We start from the raw sequence: 20,933 nt of genomic DNA, 5'->3' as shown, positions 1-20,933 counted from the left end.
AGCCCCTGAGTGTCCACCCCCTCACCCTCAGCCTTTTTTCCTCACCCCCAAAGAAGGCACAGAACGAGTCAAACTGCCCTGGACAGCAGTGTGGTGTTTTATTCAAGCCCTTTCTACCTGTACATCCCCCCCAAAAGGGACTCTGCTGCAACAAGAATGGGGGACAGCCCCCAGAAGTTCCTCCTCAGCCCCGCAGTCACAGGCAAGAGGCAGAAAGAGGGAGTGGCAGCAGAGAAGACACAGGAAGAAAAGTAAGAACAGGGTGCAGAGTTAAATTGAAAAAACAACCAAAACAACAACAAAACCTGGGATGGGAAGCATGGCAGAGAGGGATTAAAAAGAATGGGGACAGGGAATGGGACACAAGGATCCAGCAGAGAAACAATGTCACACGAGAGCACCACAGAGCCACCAAGAATAAAAAAGGAATACAAGTCAGGCAAAAACCCAAACAAACCACCCAAAGAGACAAAACAAAACAAAACTACCCCAAAACCCCTCAAAACAAAACAAAACAAAACACCCAAAAAACCCCAAAGTGGGATGGGCGGCATTACAGAGAGGGATTAAAAAAGAACAGGGACAGGGAGTGGTACACAAGCATCTAGTGAGAAACAATGGTATGGAAAGCAGCACAGAGCCACACTGAATAAAAGAGGAATACAAGTGAGGCATGGAGAAGGACAGAGAAAAAGACAGAGGGCCAAACACACAGTGAAGACAGAGGGATACAAAAAGGGAAACAAGGACAGAGAGAGGCAACGACCATGGCACCTGCTGGTGGGGGAAAGGCGGGCAAGGCGCAGTGCAAGAATGGAGAAAGAGAGGCATGGCCAGCAGGACAGAGGCTTATCAAGAAAAGGGTACAATGAGAGTGAAGGACTGGGCAGAAGATACAGACAGGTACAGGCAAAAGACTGTGAGAGGGACAAAGAAATACAGTCCCAATGCAGGATAAAGGGAAAAAAAGAGGATGAAAGAAGGAAAGATAAAGATGCAGGCAGAGAGAGAGGGAAGGAGACAAAAAGTAGGACAGAACAGGGAGAGGGATTGAGCAAATTTTATTAAATAAATATTGAGTATTTATTTCTTAAAAGAAAAAGAAGAACAAGAGAGTGAAGTAGTGAAAGGGAATGAGAGGGGGAGCACACAGGACAAAGGAACACAAAAGACACATCGGACAAAGAGAAGAAAAAGGGATGATAGTTGAATATAAGGCTGAAAGAAAATCAGAAACAAACCCCAAGAGTTATTAGAGAGTGTGGCTGATGCACGTGCTAAAAAAACACCAGCTCTAACAGAACAGGTTACTGTCACAGCTTGGCCTGGGACTCATTAACAACTGTCTTTTGGCAGAGCCATAAACCGCCCGAGAAAACATGAGGTGAAAGCTGAATGGATGATGTGCTCCAGTTCAGCTCTAATCCCAGCCCATGCCACCAGTGAACAGCCTGATCTCCTTTCTCAGGGAAATTTCACCTTTATTGGTTCTCTTCCCCTCAGTGCTTGGAATGAATGTGATGAGAGGCTAACGTGTTTTGCACAGCACAATGAATAAAATGGTCTAATTTTCAGAAGACAATTGAGAACAGACAGCAAAACTGCCTCGAGGGTACAGAGGTTTCCTAAGAACACTCCTGGAACAGGTAAAGAAGAAAAAACACACAGACTATCAATGCAAGACTCTAAAACCAGCAAGAGATTTATTCTTGTGTATTAAATGTTAAAAATCACATGCATAATTCTAGAATATTTTAGTTAAAAAAATATTTCAAAAACCAACCCTGACAGTTTACCTGCAACTGCTATAAAATATCTATTTTATATATATATATATATAATATATATATATATATAAATATGATGATTTTCTGTAATAAAAAAAATTAGACAAGGATGCAACCATCCAGGTAATGCTGAGTGAACTGATGCCCTGCATCGGACAGTCTTGTCAAACTCCTGCTGGTAGAACTGAGCTCACCCCGGCCAATTCACAGATGCACAGATTCAAATGCAAATGACAGCTGGGGAAACAAGGAAAGGAAGAAAATTGTATTTTGCACACTACAGCCAAGACCTGTGAAAGGCCACAGTAGAATATGCTAAAAAAGAACCCATGGTACAAGAAATGCAGCCTCATAGGCTGTCTCCTCAGACATGCTGGTGGATATATTCTGCATAACTGGCCACATGCATAGTGTGCCTGGGTCTTGTAAGCAGTATCAGAAATATCAGCACATGTTTTACCAGGCACTCAAGGTTTAAGACATGTTTTAGCTCCTAAGGAAGGCAGCCAACAAAGATGTTTGTAACAATTACCAAGGAACAGATATAAAAATGACAGGTTGCTGGTTTTAAGCAGCTGAGTAGTTGCTGTTCTGAAGAATGGCCCCATATGGGTCACTGTTAATGCGCTTGTAGACAAAGTGAAAGACCTGGGGCTGTGGACGGCTGTGCAACTCCGCCTTGATTTTCTGAGGGTAGGTATCCTCTGTCAGTTGTTGCCAGGTGTCATCAACAAAAAGAAATAGCCTGTATTCTTCTGGATTTGCCACTTTAAACTTCTCAGCACAAAGCTGACATACATCTTCAGTAGTGATATATGGCCTTACGAGCAAAGTCTTTCCCGTACAGCCGCTGGTAACTTCCTGGAATGCAACACGAAGGTAGTTCTGTGAACAAGAAAGTAGACATCAGGAACTTGAAAAACCCTTAGCCTCTAAAAACTGAAAAGCCAGCAACAAAAAGCAAACTTCTCCCTGCTCCAGTTGTGAAACACACCCTGGTGATTCCCAGACATTATGGCCATCCCGTGAGCTACATCAGGTATCTAACCCAGCTTCACAGGATAGCATTTCATTTTTTTTACAGGGATTCAGAAAGAAAATTTACTCTGCACCATTTGAGTAAATGCACCTGATCTTGATGCAAAAGCTGGATCTCTTCTCCCCTAGAAACTGACATACGCCCACAACTCTGCTAACACAGATACATTATAAATAGGCCCCACAGGGAAATGCAGTTTCATCTGCTCCCTGTTTATTTTTGTCTTGGGGTGATTTTATGATACTACTGTATTCCCCTATGGTCTGCTTTATGCCCAGAAATGGGTCCTGGAGCTTTAAGCTGGGTCCAGAGGAGGGGTGGGAGCTGGGGAAACTCTGGTGCAGGTTGTGTTCAGGCACTCGCTCCCCTGTGTGCTTGGCTTTGCGGTGTGGAAGGAGTTACATTTCTGCTTTTGGCTACCTTGGTTTTAGTTAGCTGAGGCAAGAAGTTTTCCCGGGACTTCTGGTGGCTTCTGTGGCTTCCTCTGGAACTGCTTGGCTCAGCTTTGGTCCAACAACCATACTACTGGTGGGAGCCGGACGCTGCATCCTGGCTCTGGACCTCAGGGGAGGCCAGGCCAGCTAAAGAGAGAACTCTAAATCTACTAGCAGCAAGGAGCTTCAATACCTAACAGTTATTAATCTTCTCCCTGCCTGCCCTGTGAGCACTTTGTTAAACAAATGGTTTTTGTCACATTCATCCAAGAAATTCCATTCATATTGGTGGGAAGGAAGTGGCAAAACCCATTTTCTTTAAAGAAAATGTTAATTCTAGAGCATTTTCTCCTAAAATTGTCTCTAAATCAGAGAGAGCTTTAAAAGAAAAAAATAGCTGGAATTAAAAACTAAAATGCAGTAAGATTGAAGGAAGTGGAAAAAATTATAGTGAGAAAGAGTTGTTTATTGACTGAGCTGGCACCCATGGTTTGTATGCTGAATAAATTAAGCAAGTGAAATCCCAATGGTAGAAGTTTACCTCTCACAGAAACAAGCTGTTAAAAGCTAGGACTGAGAAGAACCTTCCAATGACTTAAGTTCCAAAGAGCACTCTTGTCTAATCAAGTATTTCTTGATACGATGAAGACCGAACACTAAAGATCTGCAACAGATTTTAAAAATTGGGACTGAACCTGACTGAACAGAATGAAGCCTTTTTTTTTACCTGGTTTGAAGAACTTGTAGAAAAAACCCAGCCCTAAATAGGGCAAAACATACTAGATTTAATTTTTAATCCAGCTACCACACACAAGACCTGTTTTGAAAAGCATGAGTTTTTAGATGGACAGGATTGCTGGAAGAAAAGGCTGAATTTTTTTTACAGATGCCCAGAAAGCTGTATTTCATTGTCATCAAAGTACTGGGGTTTTTGCTTTTCCATCCATTTAGGGAAGGTGGCAAGACAGCCTCCAGGGCCCAAGAGCCAGCAAGGCTGTGAGAATGTAGCAAAGAAATGCCATGACCACACCACCCTGTTTCCCTGGGACAAAGATGACTGGAGCTGCAGATATGTTCCATGCTGATTGTAGGCAAGGTGCTCCATTTCAGGACTGCAAGACTCAGAGAGAGAAGAGAAAAAAATTGCCATTCTGAGTAGACAGCAAAACACTTGCATTTGTGCCAAGCACATCCTGTGGATGGTGGGAACCACTAATTTGAGGCTCTCTTTTGAAAGAGACAACAGCAGGAGAAGCACTGGACACAATCTGTGACAGCTCTTCCCTGCCCCCTGCATCCTCCTGCATTCAAGTGAGCATTGAGCCTGGACCAAGTTCATCTGCAGAAAAAGAGAAGATGGAACTTCCAACAACATCCTGCAGAAAGAATCTTCTGTCATTTCCTCACCCAGCAGAAATAAAGGTGCTGGATGCTCCTATGGAAAGTGCAGAGTTTTGCCAGAAAGAACAAAGACTCCAGCTGCTGGAATCTGACACCTAAGTACAGGTCAGGAGAACAGAACATGGATCCCAGGGAGACGGACAGGCTTTGGGCACTGGAATTGCTCGTAATCGCTTCTTCTCTTCCTAACTGCAGACAGCTGAACTACAAGGAGTAAATCCTCTCTTCCCAATTCCAATACCCTCCCCTCTTTCAGCTCACAAACTGCTGCACCTTAACAGTCAGTCCAAAGCAGATGGAAGAGATGCAGGCCTGGTTTCAAAAGATGAAGCGATAACCACTGCTTTGTTATTCTCCAGTTGAAGGTACTGCCCTGCTCTAGAAGAGCAGTACAAAATATAGGGGACAAAAAAGAAAAAACAAAACACAAACAAATGTGAGGACATCCATATCACAGAACTCTGCTGCCTGTTTAAATTTCAAAACGTTGGGGAACATTTCTTCAAAACTGTTCGGGGAACATTTCTCCCACTTCTCCTCTCTGCTACCTGCTTTATGTCACCACTGGCTACTGGGCAGCTGGGCTGATTTATACCCCTGGAAATCTGGATTTGAGCTTTTGAACAATAAAACGTGCAAAAAAGCTGAATCTAAGATACAATGCAGTTTGTCCTCGCTTCACATAACTTAAAAGGGAAGGTAAGAAAGCTCTATTATTTCGTGTTTTCTTCAGACCATCATAATGAAACTGTCTAATAAAAAGTGAGTGCGAAGATTTCAAAGAGGCAAATTTGCCAGCCGTAATCTCAGCACTGTTTCACTCCACTTGTGGCACCAAGGGAATTTGCTATGAATGATACTTCTCAAATGGGTGCTTCCAGCAACACAATCATCCCATTTTTTATTTCAGCCCTAAGCTCTACCTGAAAATCATCAACTGAAGGTATTGTCCTGTTTGTTGTCCTCCTCTTGTGCCACTGCCGGAGAGTATCTCTGGCCTCTGAACTGAGCAGCTGGGCAGCTTGTTCTTCCTGGAAGTTCTTGATCAATGAAAGTGCTCCATAAGCACTTGTCAAGTAATAGCCTCCTGTGAAGGACAGCAAGGGAAGAACTTCTCAGAGTGGTCACAGTCACAAGTACAAGCAGTTTTCTTTGAGATATATATAAATACACACAGAGAGGCACCCAGCCATACACATAGATAAAAAAGTTGCCAGAATATTTACACACAAAAGGAAAACTCTCCCTGGCCTGCACAACACTGGAGGGTGTATTCTCAGCTGCTCAGAGACATGCAGGTGTTGCATGTGCTGCATATTACACAGCGGAGCCTTGAGTCCACTCGTGCTGAGGAAAGCTGTTTCCTTAAACGACTGAGAATAAAATCTTTTAAAACTCCTCTCAGTTGCCCTGTCTCTGTAAAAGCTAGGAAAACTCTGGTAACTCCTTTACTCCTGAGAACTTACTCCTCCATTCTTGGAACACCAGCTTTACCCTAAACAACTTTCTAACAGTGTTTTGGTTTCTTCACAGGCTTCAGAGGTGGATGAAATAAACATGGCTGTTGAAACAAATTAAAAAACAATCTAACACTGTTCATCAACTTAAAAGCAACTACCCTCAGTGGCAATAAAGCAACAACTGAGTGTGAGACTGAGTGTGTACTCTGGAATCATCCCAAAGAGTTGCCTTTATTTTTAAAACAACTACTGTTCTATCACCTTCTTAGCATTCCCCAGAATGTCCAACCAATTCCGGGGATGGCGTGTACAGTCCTGCACACTCCCCCTTTATTACATGAGTAGAGAACAAATTAAAGGCACAACAGAGTTGCCAATGTACAAAAGAAGCTGTGGATCACAAAGTAAAAGAGTCTCAACAGGAGGCAACAGTCCGTAGCAACCAGGAGAAACAAAAGGCATGCTGTCTTTTTTTTTTAAAGTCAACTATTTGGGTGGGAGTGTTCAGCTAAGAGCACAGTCTATTCAGAGGCACTCAGAGATGCATTCGATGCCCACAGTAGTATTTTCTGTATTACTGCCAGCATTCCTTCTCAGCCTTTAGCTTTGCAACAAGACGAACACATAAAATTCATGGAAGACCCATTAGACAAATTGGACAATACATTACATTTGAAAAGCACAACTCCAAAGCCCTATACATTTTTTTCTGCACAGCAGAGCTGAACTAGTGCCTATGACAGGCCCTGCCAATAAACAGACTTTCTCTGCTGCATTCAAAACAACAAGACTTAATAGTCCAGTAAATCTTTCTACTTTTCAAGCATGTTAATAATCTCCAGCTTCGCATCAAGTATTTTCCATGCTAAGACTCCTAACAATGCACTCAAGGATGCTCTGTATACCAAGCAAGGAACAGACTAGTGCCAAATTGAAGGAATCATGGCATGAATTCTCCCAGGCATAATGGCATGCAAGAGGATACAGCAATTTCAGAAAGCCAGGATATGGCACGAACAACAAACACACACATATACCTAAACACACAGTTAAGCTTGGCTGCAAGAGCCTTCAAACCTCCTCATAAACCTTTTAGATCCTGGGGCCTACCAGGGCCTTGCAGAAAACTTCTTCATTAAACATACTACCATGCAAACATACTGCTAGAGCTCATAAAAATACTTTGTGAGAAGCATATACTGGGAAGAAGCAAAGATCATTAAAAGGGGACAATATTCTCAAAAGCACTTCCACAAAGGTGCAAAGATGTCCCCCAGAAGTTTTCACAAAGCATGTAACCCAAGTCTTATTATGTGCCTCACAATTTGCTGAGTGCTGCTGCCCCATAAATCCTCTCTGGAAATTTTCAGGCACAAAAGGCTAAGGCCATTTGGCACCTGCACAGTGCACATGTTTGCCTGCTGAGTCAAAATGGATTGGAAACAACACATTTGCTCACAAAGCAATATACAGCAGCAGATTTTCCAGCTGCTTGGGCTTGTGCTCTGCAAGCTACCCAGCAGAGGAAATGACGATGACAATTCTCTTGTTACACTATCAACATCACTGTTATTAGGTCTCCCCTTAATAGGATTCCTACTCAAACAGAACACCCCCCTCACTAGTCCTTCAGGCAGTGCTAGTAAAAATAAATAGATTACCTTCTCCATGCAGCAAGGATGGATCCAACAACTCCATCATGTATTCGATTTCGGTATCCAGCTCCAGCATATCACACTGGGCTAGCACATAAGTCAACACAGGCAAGAAGTCATCAGCTCCATACAGCCTCCCTGGGTTGAAGGGAACACAGGCAGTGAGAGACAAATCACATTTTTTTACCAGTTCCCGTGCTTGAAAGGAAAACACTCTTTTATGTCTTCTCTACCCAGCATGTCTGTATTACTCCAGAACCTCCTAAAGTCACCAATGTGCAGCAAAGAGAACATCACCTGACACTCACTGTACAGGAGACAAACTCAATCCTGTCCTTCAAACAAACACAAATCTTATGATGCACACCTTGAGGCATGCAAGGGAAATATAGAGACTGGGCTCACCCTGGCACCAGCTCAACTGGTGAATTGCTGAAAAGCCTGCTATGACAGTCTGGCCTGACCTTCACCTGCACTGCTACCATTGCCTAAGAGGTGATGAATAGGCATTTTCTTTATACATCCAGGGATTGCATCCACTTTCTGGAAGCATCCAGACACAAATACCAGTCTCTGAGTATGAATCCCACAGCAGAGAAGCCTGAATATAAAAGCCTATTAGATTTGACAAGAAAACTCAACTCATTTCCTTGACAGACAATTGTCAAAAGCACCAGAGAGGTGTTTTATAAACACCAGCTGCTGCACCTGAAGGGAGCCTACAAGAAAGATGGGGAGAGACTGTAAGGAGAGACTGTCACCTGGAGTGACAGAGATCCACAAAGACTGTGCTGTACCTAGGCCTGTCTGTGCTCTTGACACTTTTCCTGCATTTTGACTTTTCTCTTCAGAAATCCAAATATGGCCAAATCTCTGGGTCAGGCAAAACGGTGTTCACTGCAGAATGGATGTGATGGTCACACAGAATTGCCCAGAGCAGGAACCAGCTTATGACTCTGATGAAACTCAGGTGACACCAGCTGAGGCACATGCTCTACCTACCAGTTATCTGGCTGGAAGTATAGATACTCAAACAGCTGCTGGTTCAATGCCACATTTAACAAACTTTACATGACAAAATAAGACAGCCCAATAAGCACTTGCCACATCTTAGCCCAAGTCTCCCAGTGCAGCACTTTACCAGCAGCAGCCTCTCAGTATTTTCCTTCTGCATGTTGGAAATACCTTACTCAATGCAATAACGTCACAGTATGGAGAGACAAGTTTACAGAACTTCAGGCTAAGATCCCTATATCCACTTTTAAAATGCAGAATTTTGAAACGCAATAAGCTGGGCAGGAGCTCAGTCCTAAATCTTGTAAAAGTACCTGGGGGCTTTAATAGCCAAGAGCTTTCACCATTCATTTCCAATTTCCAAAGAAAGTATGTGTCTGCACCAGACCCAGCTGTACATGCAGTGCTTCCTTAGAAAGAAAACTGCCAAGCACCTGCAGCAGCTTATACTCACTTAGGGGAAAAAATATCTCCCACTACCACAGCTTTGCTACACCTTAGCTCATGATCTGTCATAGTAGAGTCCAAGAGAGAATGTCAGAGTTGCACCTATAAATTCATGCCATCCAGCAAAGTATTTTGGACCACTGATTGCTCAGCAGGTCTTGACTGGTCTGTAGTGCCATTTCAGTATTTAGGCTTCAAAGGTGCTTTTGGATTCTTGCTACAGTGCAGAAATAGGTGTCACTTCTGTTCCAAAAGCATGACAGAAAGTGTCCAAATGAGAACATTCAGGGGCACAGCAAGCCAAAAATACTGGATTAGAGGCCGCTTTTCTCCACCTATTAAGATAAAACCATTGTAGTTGTCACAATGCATACATGCTGTTGAATTACAATAGCTAAATATACGGTGTTACCTCTTACAATTTGCAGAAAAATACTCATTTAGAGTCAGTGTTAAATTCAAGGCTCACAGGACAGCCTTTCTGCCAGGCAACTTCAAAAGCCTACAGTTAAGGAAAGCTACTCTTTCTCAATTGCTTCACATCTGTGGGATGTTCTGCCTAGAATGACATAAAACAATGCCCTGTTTTGCAAAGTTATCAGTGGTGAACTAAGAAGTGGTGTCATGCTGCTTTTGGTGTTGAATTATGCTAAACCCAGTCTGACTCATCAACCCCAAAGTTAAACAGCCTGACAGCAATGTGGCAAATAGAGTAAAGTATCCTTATCTAAAACCACAGAGGCTGACACAGCTGGCATGGAGACATCTGGCCAACAGTCAATCACTTTAGAAGTCCAGTCCTGCTTTCAAATGGCAGGACCTTCTAATATATCCCTTCTGGGAGTGTGTGTGGAGACTCCTCCCTTGAGTGGGAATGCCCCTCACCGCCACTCCTAGAGGCTGAGCAAAAGAGATTTGGCCCCCAATTGGTCATTGTTCTCAGTTAGAAACATCAATCTCTACTCAGTAATTGTTTTGGGTCTTTTTGCTAGCTTTAATATAATTTCTTTATTATAATTGTTTTGATATAGTGCATTATACTATACTAGACTATACTAGTAGTTTTTACTTCTACATTGTGTAGTAAATAATTCAGATTAAGATCTTTTCAGTCCAATGATTTATCATAATAAATAATTCATTTTTATATGACTACTTCTGGTTTGTCATCCTTAATCCTGTAGGACCAAGTTGTATAAAGGTTCAATCACACCTCTATAATTCCTTGGATTTAAAACCATTGACAAAATCTGGGCTAAGATTGAATCCAGCTGCACCCAGGCTCCTCTCTGAGAACTTTAGAAAGCACCAAGGTTCTTCCTGCACCATGGGAGGGCTTCTCTAATTAACTTTGCCTGAAGCTTGCATTCCACCCAATGACAACAACTCTGCTTCAGACTGAGTTCTTAAGATATGCATCCAGATAGTTCAGAGACAGCAGGTCAGAAGCAGAGAGCAAGAATTCCTCTCAAAAGGACAAGGAGAAGCTACAAGAACTCCAGGAGTAGACCTGTCTGCAGAATGGGCTGATTCCTCTAAAAGACAACATCAGGTATGAAATATCAGTGAACCTGAACTACCAGAAGCACCATACCTGAGTTATTCTCCATAACAGTGTAAATCAATTTGCAAACTCTCAGCAGCAGCATGACTTTCTTTTCAGGCGAATACATCTTCCGCATTGTCATGAACTTGACTTTAATCTTTTCAATGTCCACAAAGTCTGGTGTTGGAACAAACACGCCCAGTTCCTGAGGATTCCTCTGCCGCACCAGCTGCAGGTTTTCCTTCAGATGTTTCCAGGAACCATCTGTGGTATGAAACTCTTTCAACATCGCTTCAATGTGACCCTTCAACGGCTTCAGAATGCACTTATGCATGGCCTTCTCCAGCACAACATCTGCAACAGAAAAACACAAATCCAGCTGACTTCCCCCTCAAAAACAGAGCCAGCATTAACACAACCATTCCCTAAAGAGACCCTACAGAGCAAAATCTACTTTCTAAGGCCCATTTGTGCATTACACAAGCTGAGTTTCCAGATGTTTGTTAACATGAAAACAGAGGCAGAGCAGAATCCATATTGAATTGTCATTTCTGGCAATGTGATTAAAAATACCCACACCCACACAGACAGACTGTAGATAGTTTAAAAAAAAAAAAACAAAAAAAAAAAGCTGTGGGTCTATTAAAGTTTTTCTTTTCTTGGTTGGAAGTCTGCAAGTTTTATTTTACTTTAAGTTTAGACTTTAACTCCCAAACTTATTGTGAAACACAGTCAAAATCAAAATTTGTCTCCTTTGGCATTAAAGCCTGTCCTTTTTGCGTAGTTTCCATTGGAAACTATAACTCAACGAAGATTTCCTAAAACTTGGCTCAACTTTGTCAGGATCTTTATGAAGCTGGACAGATTACAGACTTTAAACTATAAATGAAAACCAAGCTGTGCTTGTCCAGCTTCAGATTTCATCACACAAGCTTATATACAGCTTTGTCATCAAGTTCAAAGTTCTTTGGAAATTGTATGCACATAGCACAGTAACTGCTAAATTCAGGGCTTATTTTTAATTCTTGTTCTACTCCAGTTTTTCTTTAACCCTCATTCTCCATTTTCATAGTATGGACTGTGTCAAGAGAGAAAGCTCTTTGCTCAACATTTTCTCTGCAAACTTTTACTTTAAAAGCTAATTTCCTTTCTCAGCATCCTTATGGCAACACAGCTTACATTAGTTATTAAGTTACATCGATTATTTGTTCTGTGGTGGGAAACATGGTGGGGAATGTTCCTGTGCCATCCCCACAGGAAGTGGGGCAGGACCAGAGCCTACAGCAGGCAGATGGACCAGAGGAGCACAAGGACTGAGAGCACACAGAGGAGAGGCTGTGTCACTGCCAGGTCACCCGTTTACACAAATTAGCAGTGGATATTCTTGTTAGTAATAGTGACTCATTACAGTTTCATTAAACCTTATGCCTGTCCCAGGTTCTTTGCCTGTACTTCTGTGGGTTTTTTTAGACAACAGCCTCTTTCTTTTCTCCCTACTCTCCCTTTTTTTAAAAATCACATACTATTTCTAAGGCTTGGTATTTACACAGACACACACACCCTCTCCAAATAAGCATTATTCTGTTTTCTTGCTTTTTTCTTTAATTTATCATATTCTTGTGTCCAGCCTTTTTTCCTTTTAGGTCTCCATCCCTCACTTTCCCATATAAACACCCTTCACACACACTTCTCCTCCTATGGTGCCTTGAATTCATACGTAACATTTTTTCTGTATTTGTCAGTAGAAGGCATGATCAGTCTGAGACATGTTCTTGGTGCCCTTTCACACAGCGGCCAGGGCTGGATCCAGCTTCCCACCAGACCACAGCCATCAATTAGCAACGTTACCAAGTGGCAACACTTCAAACAACTGATCCTTATCTATTGTACTTGGTAGAGACACACAACCAGCACCAAACCAGCCAGGTAAATAGAAGCATCACCCTTCTGCACAGAGACAGAAACTGGCTCTCCCTGCCATCAAAGCAACCCTCAGGGCTCATGAGGCAGAAACAATTTTTCACGAAGAGAAATGCATGTGTCTCACCCATGGGTACGTTGGCTAGCTAAATTTCTATTCTAGAGTGTACAAATCATTCCTTGCTATCTTCACTGATGACTGTATTTTTGGCAATTCCACTTTATTTCTACTACCTGATTTTTTCAAATAGGTAAAACACCAACTGTTATGCTTGTAAGAGGAACACCTTTGCAGTGTGCATTCCAACGACCTGGTCTTGTTTATTAAAGCAGTTGGTGCTGCTAAACATCATGCAAAGTGAAAGAACTCTATCCCTGTGAATATATGGAAGCCACAGGCTTCCACTGGAAGTTTTGTAGATGAATATTGAGCACAAGTCATCCTTCATGTCAATAAAAAGGGATCATTTGTTCACAGGAGCCTCGGGAAACTCAGTACGTTTCTGGATGTGACTGATCCTCTATAGGAATAGGAGGCAAAAGCAGTGCCTCCCCAGATCCCACAGGAACTGGATGCTGCTGGGAGAGAAAATTCCTCCCCAGAGCCCCAGTCCTTGGCTGGGGCCAGGTTCAATGTCTATTGGTGAGAAGTGGAAGGCTCAGGGCTTCTGCCCCTCAACCCTTTGAAAGGTGGTGTCACTTTCACAGATGAACCATGCAGATTTTTACATCTGTGCAAGGTGGCAAAGACGTTTCTTTCACATCTGCTATTTGTCACAGGATCCAAAAGCAGTGCCTGGAAATTGCTCAGAAATTTACTCATTCACATTCCACAGTTTCTATGGAAACTTGAAATAATTTTGAAGCACCACTGAGGAAGGGATCATAAAACTAGTGGCTGTGCTCAAAGCTCCACACAGGCACAACAAAACAAAGAAAAAACCGCAACAACAAAAATCCTTCAAACCACACACAAAAAACCCTCAAAACAACACACAACCTTTTCTTCTCCTTTATGAATTCTTGGCACACATGTAAGAACCACTGAGTTCTGTCCTCAAATGAAAAAGTGGCAAAATCTAACAAGCTGGTGAGGCTAACAGCAACAAGATTGATAAGGGCTGGACTGTTTTTTTAATGGTCAACAGTAATACCCATATGTATCCTAACAAGTACAAAGCGTACAAAAAATTATATTATTAAAGCCTGGTAGGACAGCACTTCTTGCGATCTGAGTCTTAGAACAATATTCAGTGTCACGGCACCTGTGAGCATGTTTGGGGCCAGACCACTCAGCCAGTGACCCTTTCTTCAGCACTGTTGCTTTTGGCTGCTTTCAGATAAAGGTATTTTTGGGTAAGATCTCATGAACCAATTCTCCGTCAGCAGCAGTTTTCATCGTTTGACTTCTAATGGCCACAAAAAAGTATATGAGGGTTTCCCAGGCAAAACCATTATCTAAGTTGCAAATGGAGGACTTATTTTTTTACCTTAACATATCAGTATATTTTTAAGATCCAAACCAGCAACAAAAATTCTGTTTATTTCAGATGCATGTTTTCAAATATCCTCCCAGGATGCTACCACTCCAAAACCAAAACAGATACTCTTCAGATATTTTTTTTAACTGAATATAATAAGAGCTGAACACTGTGTATCGTTCCTGAAATGCTTATAATTAGCCTGTAGCCTCAAAATGGGAACTGGAAGTGCTTTGATAAATGAATTGTAAAGACCAGCCAGCTAGTTTTGTTGTAACTTGTGGAAACACATCTGTATCCTATGCTGACATGCTATTTTTGTTTTGCTGACAACCACACAAGTCTGCATCTAGACAGGACAACATATTAGTCATTGTCACTGTCCTTACACAGCCTCCTTACAACCCGCACTTCCTCAAATTGTAGGCACACTCTCACCTTTTCCAGGCTCTCTGTTTCCCTGTTACCTACCAACTATTGTTGCTCCACAGACATGACCACCAGATTCCACTCCCTCAACTTACACTCAAGCCCTGTTTACCATGGCCAAATCATTCACCAGGGAAATCAGAGGTCAGTAGCAGACTGAGTGAGCTTGAGAACCACCACAAAAAGTCACAGTCCTGCACAGGTCACATTGCCTGGGAGCTGAAAGCAGAAAGTTGCTTTGGAATACCACAGCGTGATGGCCAAGCCTCCATTTCTTGGTGGGTGCAGACATGGCAATCTCCTCCACAGGACCAAGAATTGAAAGTAAGACCTCACACAACCCACATTCCTTTAGCACAACCCTGAAAACAGAGGTCAGACTGAGGTGGTTGATCTACAGGCAGTGGTGGCAGAGACCTAGGAACTAGGGGTGAAAGGTAAGCCTCCCCTCATCTGACCTACATGAAAGCACACCAAAAAATCACACAGCTATCTGTGCTAGGTGTGCTCTGCTTTAAGCAGCTGTGAGTTACATAAAACTCATGCTAAAGCTGTGTGGTAAGCACGTGTCTTCTCTTGAAGAAGCCGGAAATAAAAGAAGCAGGGAAAAAGTCACAAAGGAAATCCAAGGGATGGCCAGAAAAAGAAGCCGGTCCCCTGCCTCTGCTCAGTACTTTTACCACTGCTTCCTACATGCCCTGTCCTGTCACTCCTGCAGTGAAAGGAGGTGCACTGAGGGACACGTTTGTAAGATTAAGCTCAAGATGAAAAGATGCAACAATGAAGGACAGGACACCAGAAAAAATGTACAAACTCCTAAAAAGTAACACAGTGAAAAAAACAGCTGGCACGAGTTTTTCAAGCAGAAATAGTGACATACCATTCTAGTTCCTTTAGGATAACTGGATTAGTAAAGAAGAGGGGATCTGGGATGGGCTGCTGCTTAACCTTTTTAAGACCCATAGGTCTAATTCTGTGCACCTTCTATATAAACAAATAAGGGAAATACTGTCTTGCCATAATGATCATTAGCAGCATGTGCAGAATACTGCACTGAGAAGACAAGTATCCATGGCTGACTGTCAAACAAGACAGACATTGGAGAAGAGGTACCATGGAGGTCAGTCCTGGGCTTCAGTTAATTAGTATGTCCAGCTCTGTCTGCCTGCAACTCCTCTGTACAGACCCAAGGCCTTTCAACAAGGCATGGACTACCAGTAAGGAACCAACACATTCTCTCCAAGCTTCTTTAACATTCAGCATTTAAATATCCCTAACATATTAGAAATATCAAAACAAGTAATAGATGGTATTGTTTAGGGACATTCCCACATGATCAGTTAGTACCTTACTGACAAGTGGTTTAAACCAGTAATTTCTTGGTTCAGGGCCAGATTCAGGCACCGAGACTGAAGTTGTTTAGATGTCAGATCCCACTTGGCAAAGTGACAGCATTCAACCTGACTCCGTTCTGTTCAAAGCCAGGAAAAGATGAAAAGACAAATAAAAACTCCCACATTTGCTGATCAAGCAGCTCTGGACTATCAGGGTCTCCTCAGACCAGTCTTTATTCTGTGGATAAAAACTGAGCTGTGGATATCTTTTAAAAAAATAAATTATATTAATCCTTAAACAAAAAAGAGCCATGTGCCTTCTATTGATTCTGTCCCAACATGGGGAGTCCCATTGCTTCAGGGAGGGTTAATAGCCTACAGTGCTACGGTTAGGAGGCATCTGTCAGGACATGAAACCCTGAAGGATATTTTCCCGATGACTTTGCAGAAGCTTAACAATTTGATGGGACCCCTATCTGGGAAGCTTAGAAGATCTGCTGCAGAAGTCTTTTGCTTGCAAGAATCCATGATGCAGTTTTAGAAGAAAAGCTACATGATCAAAAAGATCATTATGGAGACGTTGAAAGAAGCTCCAAACACTGAGGGCTTCACTAAACCTGGGGGAGCTGTTCCAGCACCTACTGAAGTTGAGGAGACAAAAAAGGGTTAAAGTGAATCCTGAATGACTCAGAAAGAAGGAGTATTATGCTAGAAGCACACATCCAGCACCAGGCTGACACATTGGAGAGAAAAACTGCACCACGGGAGTGCGAACTGACGAGAGAGGATAAACGACTACTCATAAAGTTAAAATTTGGGCTGCAATTCCATATTGAAATAGTCAAGGAAAACTATGGACAACAGGCAGGGCTCTACTTCATAAAAAGCTCTCCATTGGGATGATTAAATTTTGCCATCACATAGTTATCTACTTAGATCAGCAACATCTGATGCTCCTGATCCACTGCAGTTGTTTGTTGGCTCAAGCCAAAGGCAGTACAAAAGGCAGTACAAAAGCAAGTTATTTCTTTATTTAAACCAGCCCACTTTATAAATTAATTGTGTTTAGTCACATGATCAAAACCAGACTTTCTGTCGCTGAAGAAAACCAGGGCAGTTTTAGTTGTTATACTTCATAGCTTATGCTACTCCAAAGTCTGAAACATTTAATAGCAGACAACATTTTTTCCAGTCTTGGGAGACCCACAGTCTGACTAAATCACACCCTTGTGAAATGAAAAGTACATAACAAACTAGGCTTTCACAAAATTACAACCAAACTCGATCTGTATTGCTTTGTCAAATATCCAGCACTCTACAGAAATGCAGGCAAAAATGCGCCTGCATCCTCTGCTTAATTTGGTGCTTTTTCTTCCATGTAACACCCACCTAACAGGCTTTATTATTATAGTGAGAATATTACATGTCTCTGAGTCTCAATATTGGGGACATTTTTCATATTTTTGTATTTGCTTTAGCAGTCCTTGTGACTTTTCCTTGACTTTGTGTAAATGAAGCTGAAGTTACATGAGAATACTTTGTTTTGGTCAAGGACAGACAGAATGTCAATATAAAATTACCCTCTAGTCCCAGGGAAGGAAGTATCTGCCAATTTTGCACTGAGCCAAGTGTTGGGACACTGGGGTATGGAGAAAAACAAACAAATTAGGACTGAAGTGAGCTCACAAGGAAAGTATTCTGCCCTGAGGCGAATTTACCTCTTAAATGTGGCTTACAGGCTCTTTTACAAATACTGCTCAGACTCTGCAAGAGAGGCAGCAAAATTTATGCAGCAACAATGATTTCACTTTTTTGGATACACAAATCTCTCTCTCTCCAGTTAAAACATATATTCTAACATATAGCTCATCCATAACCACTCACAAACACATCTAACAGAGAAGTACAGAAAACTAGAGATCAGCAGCTCCTTCTCTCTCCTGCACATGCTTGTTTTCTAAAACTCTTACATATCTTTTTATTTAGTTTTAAATGCAGGGATAGTACAGCTTTGCTAGAAGTGACTAAGAATGTCTGGAGGAATCAGATTTATTTCAAAATTAAGTTGTCATAAAATGTCTCCTTGCTCTTAAATGTCATTGGTTTTGAATAAATTCTAATTCTACAGCTACAATCTGTATGGTTAGATTTGGCAGTTTTAGACCAAACATTGTGAACTATGTCAGTCCAATTCAGAGAAAAATACATGTGTGCCAGCAAATAAAGGATTCTCTATTGTCAACAGTAGAGCAGGTAAAAAAGTAATGATCACAGGTAAAAAGTCTACATTGCACCTATTTTAAGGATAACTTCTTATCAACAACTTTGTAGTGTAATCATTCCAAACCATCAGTGTGATTTGGCGTGAAGAATGGAGAGGGAGATTGTTTTAAGACTCAAATACTCTACTAGCCAAGTTAGCCCCACCTTTCTGAACTGGACGAAGACTATCACTATAAACACAGATTACGCATTTTCACCTTCCCCCCAAAACACAGGACAGTATTTCTTACCTATTTGGTCTTCAGGAATCAGTGATTCAATTGGGGGATCAAGTTCAGAGCTTTGGGACAAATAGTTCTTGACCTGGGTCATGAACTGACGAATTGTTTGCAGCATATCAGTGCTCGAAACATGGCACTCCTTGTTTTCTTGGAGAAAGCTGACATAGTCCTGTACTAAGCATCCAAAATAGGTGCGTTTGTCCCGGGACATCTCTGCAATTTTCTTAATCAACCTCTTCTCAGGGGTCATGAAGGAACTGAAAACTCCACTGACTTTCCGTAGCTGAGATTTCACAATCTTGGGGAGAACAAATGAACTACTTCTTTTCTTCCTGGGCTTCAAAGAGGGTGCCATGCTCTCCTGGTCACTTTCCCCCTCAAAGTCCTCCAGGCTGCTGTTGGTGTCCCCCTCATAGCCAAAGAGCGGCATGCTCCGATCGAAGTCCAGAGAGTCAGATGAGGAGGTGGAAATGCTCATGTCGCTCAGTCTCTGCTGGCCTCTATTCCACTGGATGTGTGACTCAGAGATGACAGCTGGCGTCTTTTTGGGAGCTGCTGGAGCCGGCTCGGGCAGGGTTTCATGTGGAACCGCAGCTGCCTCGGGCACACACACAGAGTCAGGCCAGACCGCTGCTGCACTCCTGGAGGCACTGTCTGCCTCAGAGCACAGAGGCTGCTTCTTCAGCCGAGGAGGCGGAATCGGGGTGGGCTTGTTCTGCAGCAAATCCAAGCCCCTCTCCTTCTTATGGCTGACTGTTTCTGGCATGCTCATCTGCTTTATAGTCCTGGAAATCTGTGGGCTCGTGAGGGTGCTATTAATAGCAGGAGGTGGTGGCCGGGGCGGGGGGGAGCGAGGCCTCGCTGTGCCATTCACGTCTGGAGTTCTTGGGCTCTGCCTTTTCAGACTTCCACTGACATTCTGGCTGTGCACTTTTAAGAAGAGAGGATTAATGAAACACAGTGCTCCGTTGGTCTGGCTGCACTCCAGCTCTGAAGGCGTTCTGGTTCGTATAGAATGCACTCCATTTATAAGGCAGAGCTGGTGTGAGTCTTTGTGAGCACTGTCCAAAGGCACAGGCCTACAGGGAGGTGAAGGATCCAGGGGTTTGCTGTTAGCCAGGGAGCTCCAAAAGTCTGAAAATCATCATTGCATTAATGTAAGAATGCAAAACACCTTGCAGATGGATTTCAGAACATTCAACTCAACAACACCAGTTTAAAATATCAAGAGATTCAGGCAAGATTTTATCAATTAAAAGGGGAAAAAAAAATCCAAGTGAACCTCTTAAAGTACCACCAGACATAACTGCATGCTACATTCCTGGGGCTGCTCTTACTCATTTATAAATACCATGACCAATGCATAGCTTCCAGTCAGCCCACTAAGCTTAAAATTGAACTGAGAATCAAAGAAAGGAATGGAGACTGTAACAGAATACTTTTTACTGGCTTGAGACTGAAATGAACACAAACTTCTCACTAGCATCTCACTCAGGAGAAATAAAGCAAGATTCTCAGCTGGTATTAATAAGCTCACTTCATTAAAGACAATAGTTAAGCTGATTTACATCAGCTAAAGGCCGCTTACGGAAACTCTACAAGTATCTTGGTTCAGTTTCTTTTCATAGTGAACACATGAAACTATACATGAAAAGGCAGCTCACATTTTGCTGTGGTGGATGCACACATCACCTTTAGCAAGGCAGACCAAGCATTCAAGTGTCTAATAGAAGTACTGGCCTACTGCCCTGCCTTTGCTGTGGGGACAGTTTGCCTGAGAATACAGACTGCAGTGACACATAAAAAGACCTAGTGTGCAGTCCCACACCAGCAACATGGAAAACCTATGCTACACCAGCAAGTTGCAGCTGCAGCCTCTGCACTTATCTCAGACAAGTGTCAGCATGTTTGTGCAATCAGGTCACTGCTAAAGAGCGTTAGTTCCTGAAGGTATGAAGACTGAAACCACATGTGCCTTTGAAGGCAGCAATCATGCTGAAATAAGGGCAGAATACCAGAGGAGGGAGATTTAGCTGAAATTTGCCAATCTTGACATAGTCTTTTTCCCATAGTGTGTCAAGATGGCTCTCTGGAGGCAACTGAGCAATGATACCTGGGCCCAAGAGCACGAATGCCAAGCATCCACAACAGGTCCATGCCCAACAGCCATGTCCTACCTGCGGGGCAGAAGACAGGAAATAGCCCATGGTGACAGGCCATGGCCAGAGAATGTCTATAGGCATGTTTCTCTACATAGTTATGCCATGTTGTTTGTGTTCCCAGCTTAATGACTTCACATCCTGCTTGCAGATCTCTCAGTGCCTGTGCCTGGCACGTGGCTGCTGCAAACACACATGATATCAGCACTACTGCAGGTGAAACACAAGGGAGACTGAGAGAGACTCAATCATATGTTCAACACATGAAACCTTGCAGGTTGGCAACAGCCTTGAAATCTTTACCAAAAGTTCCTCCTGATGTG

General features: G+C 42.6%; 1 protein-coding gene across 6 annotated transcripts in view; it reads right to left on the bottom strand.

The window, feature by feature from the left end:
• Positions 1–1,676: 1,676 nt before the first annotated feature.
• RIN2 (Ras and Rab interactor 2) overlaps positions 1,677–20,933 on the bottom strand; it is a 75,317-nt gene continuing 56,060 nt past the window's right edge. For 5 of the 6 annotated variants that reach the window (XM_053974736.1, XM_053974735.1, XM_053974737.1 and 2 more), the window contains 5 exons: positions 18,461–19,585; positions 10,832–11,137; positions 7,783–7,914; positions 5,585–5,748; positions 1,677–2,672 (listed from right to left, as the gene is read on the bottom strand). In XM_053974736.1, the coding sequence (XP_053830711.1) occupies positions 2,355–2,672; positions 5,585–5,748; positions 7,783–7,914; positions 10,832–11,137; positions 18,461–19,585 (2,045 nt within the window). In that variant the 3' untranslated portion in view covers positions 1,677–2,354. The remainder of the gene's footprint in view (positions 2,673–5,584; positions 5,749–7,782; positions 7,915–10,831; positions 11,138–18,460; positions 19,586–20,933) is intronic. The other variant, XM_053974740.1, reaches the window with a different exon arrangement.

The sequence above is a fragment of the Vidua macroura genome, chromosome 3 (genome assembly GCF_024509145.1).
Source record: "Vidua macroura isolate BioBank_ID:100142 chromosome 3, ASM2450914v1, whole genome shotgun sequence".
NCBI lineage: Eukaryota > Metazoa > Chordata > Aves > Passeriformes > Viduidae > Vidua > Vidua macroura.
The sequence above is the reverse complement of the archived record's forward strand: the minus strand, read 5'-3'. Positions and strand labels throughout refer to the sequence as shown.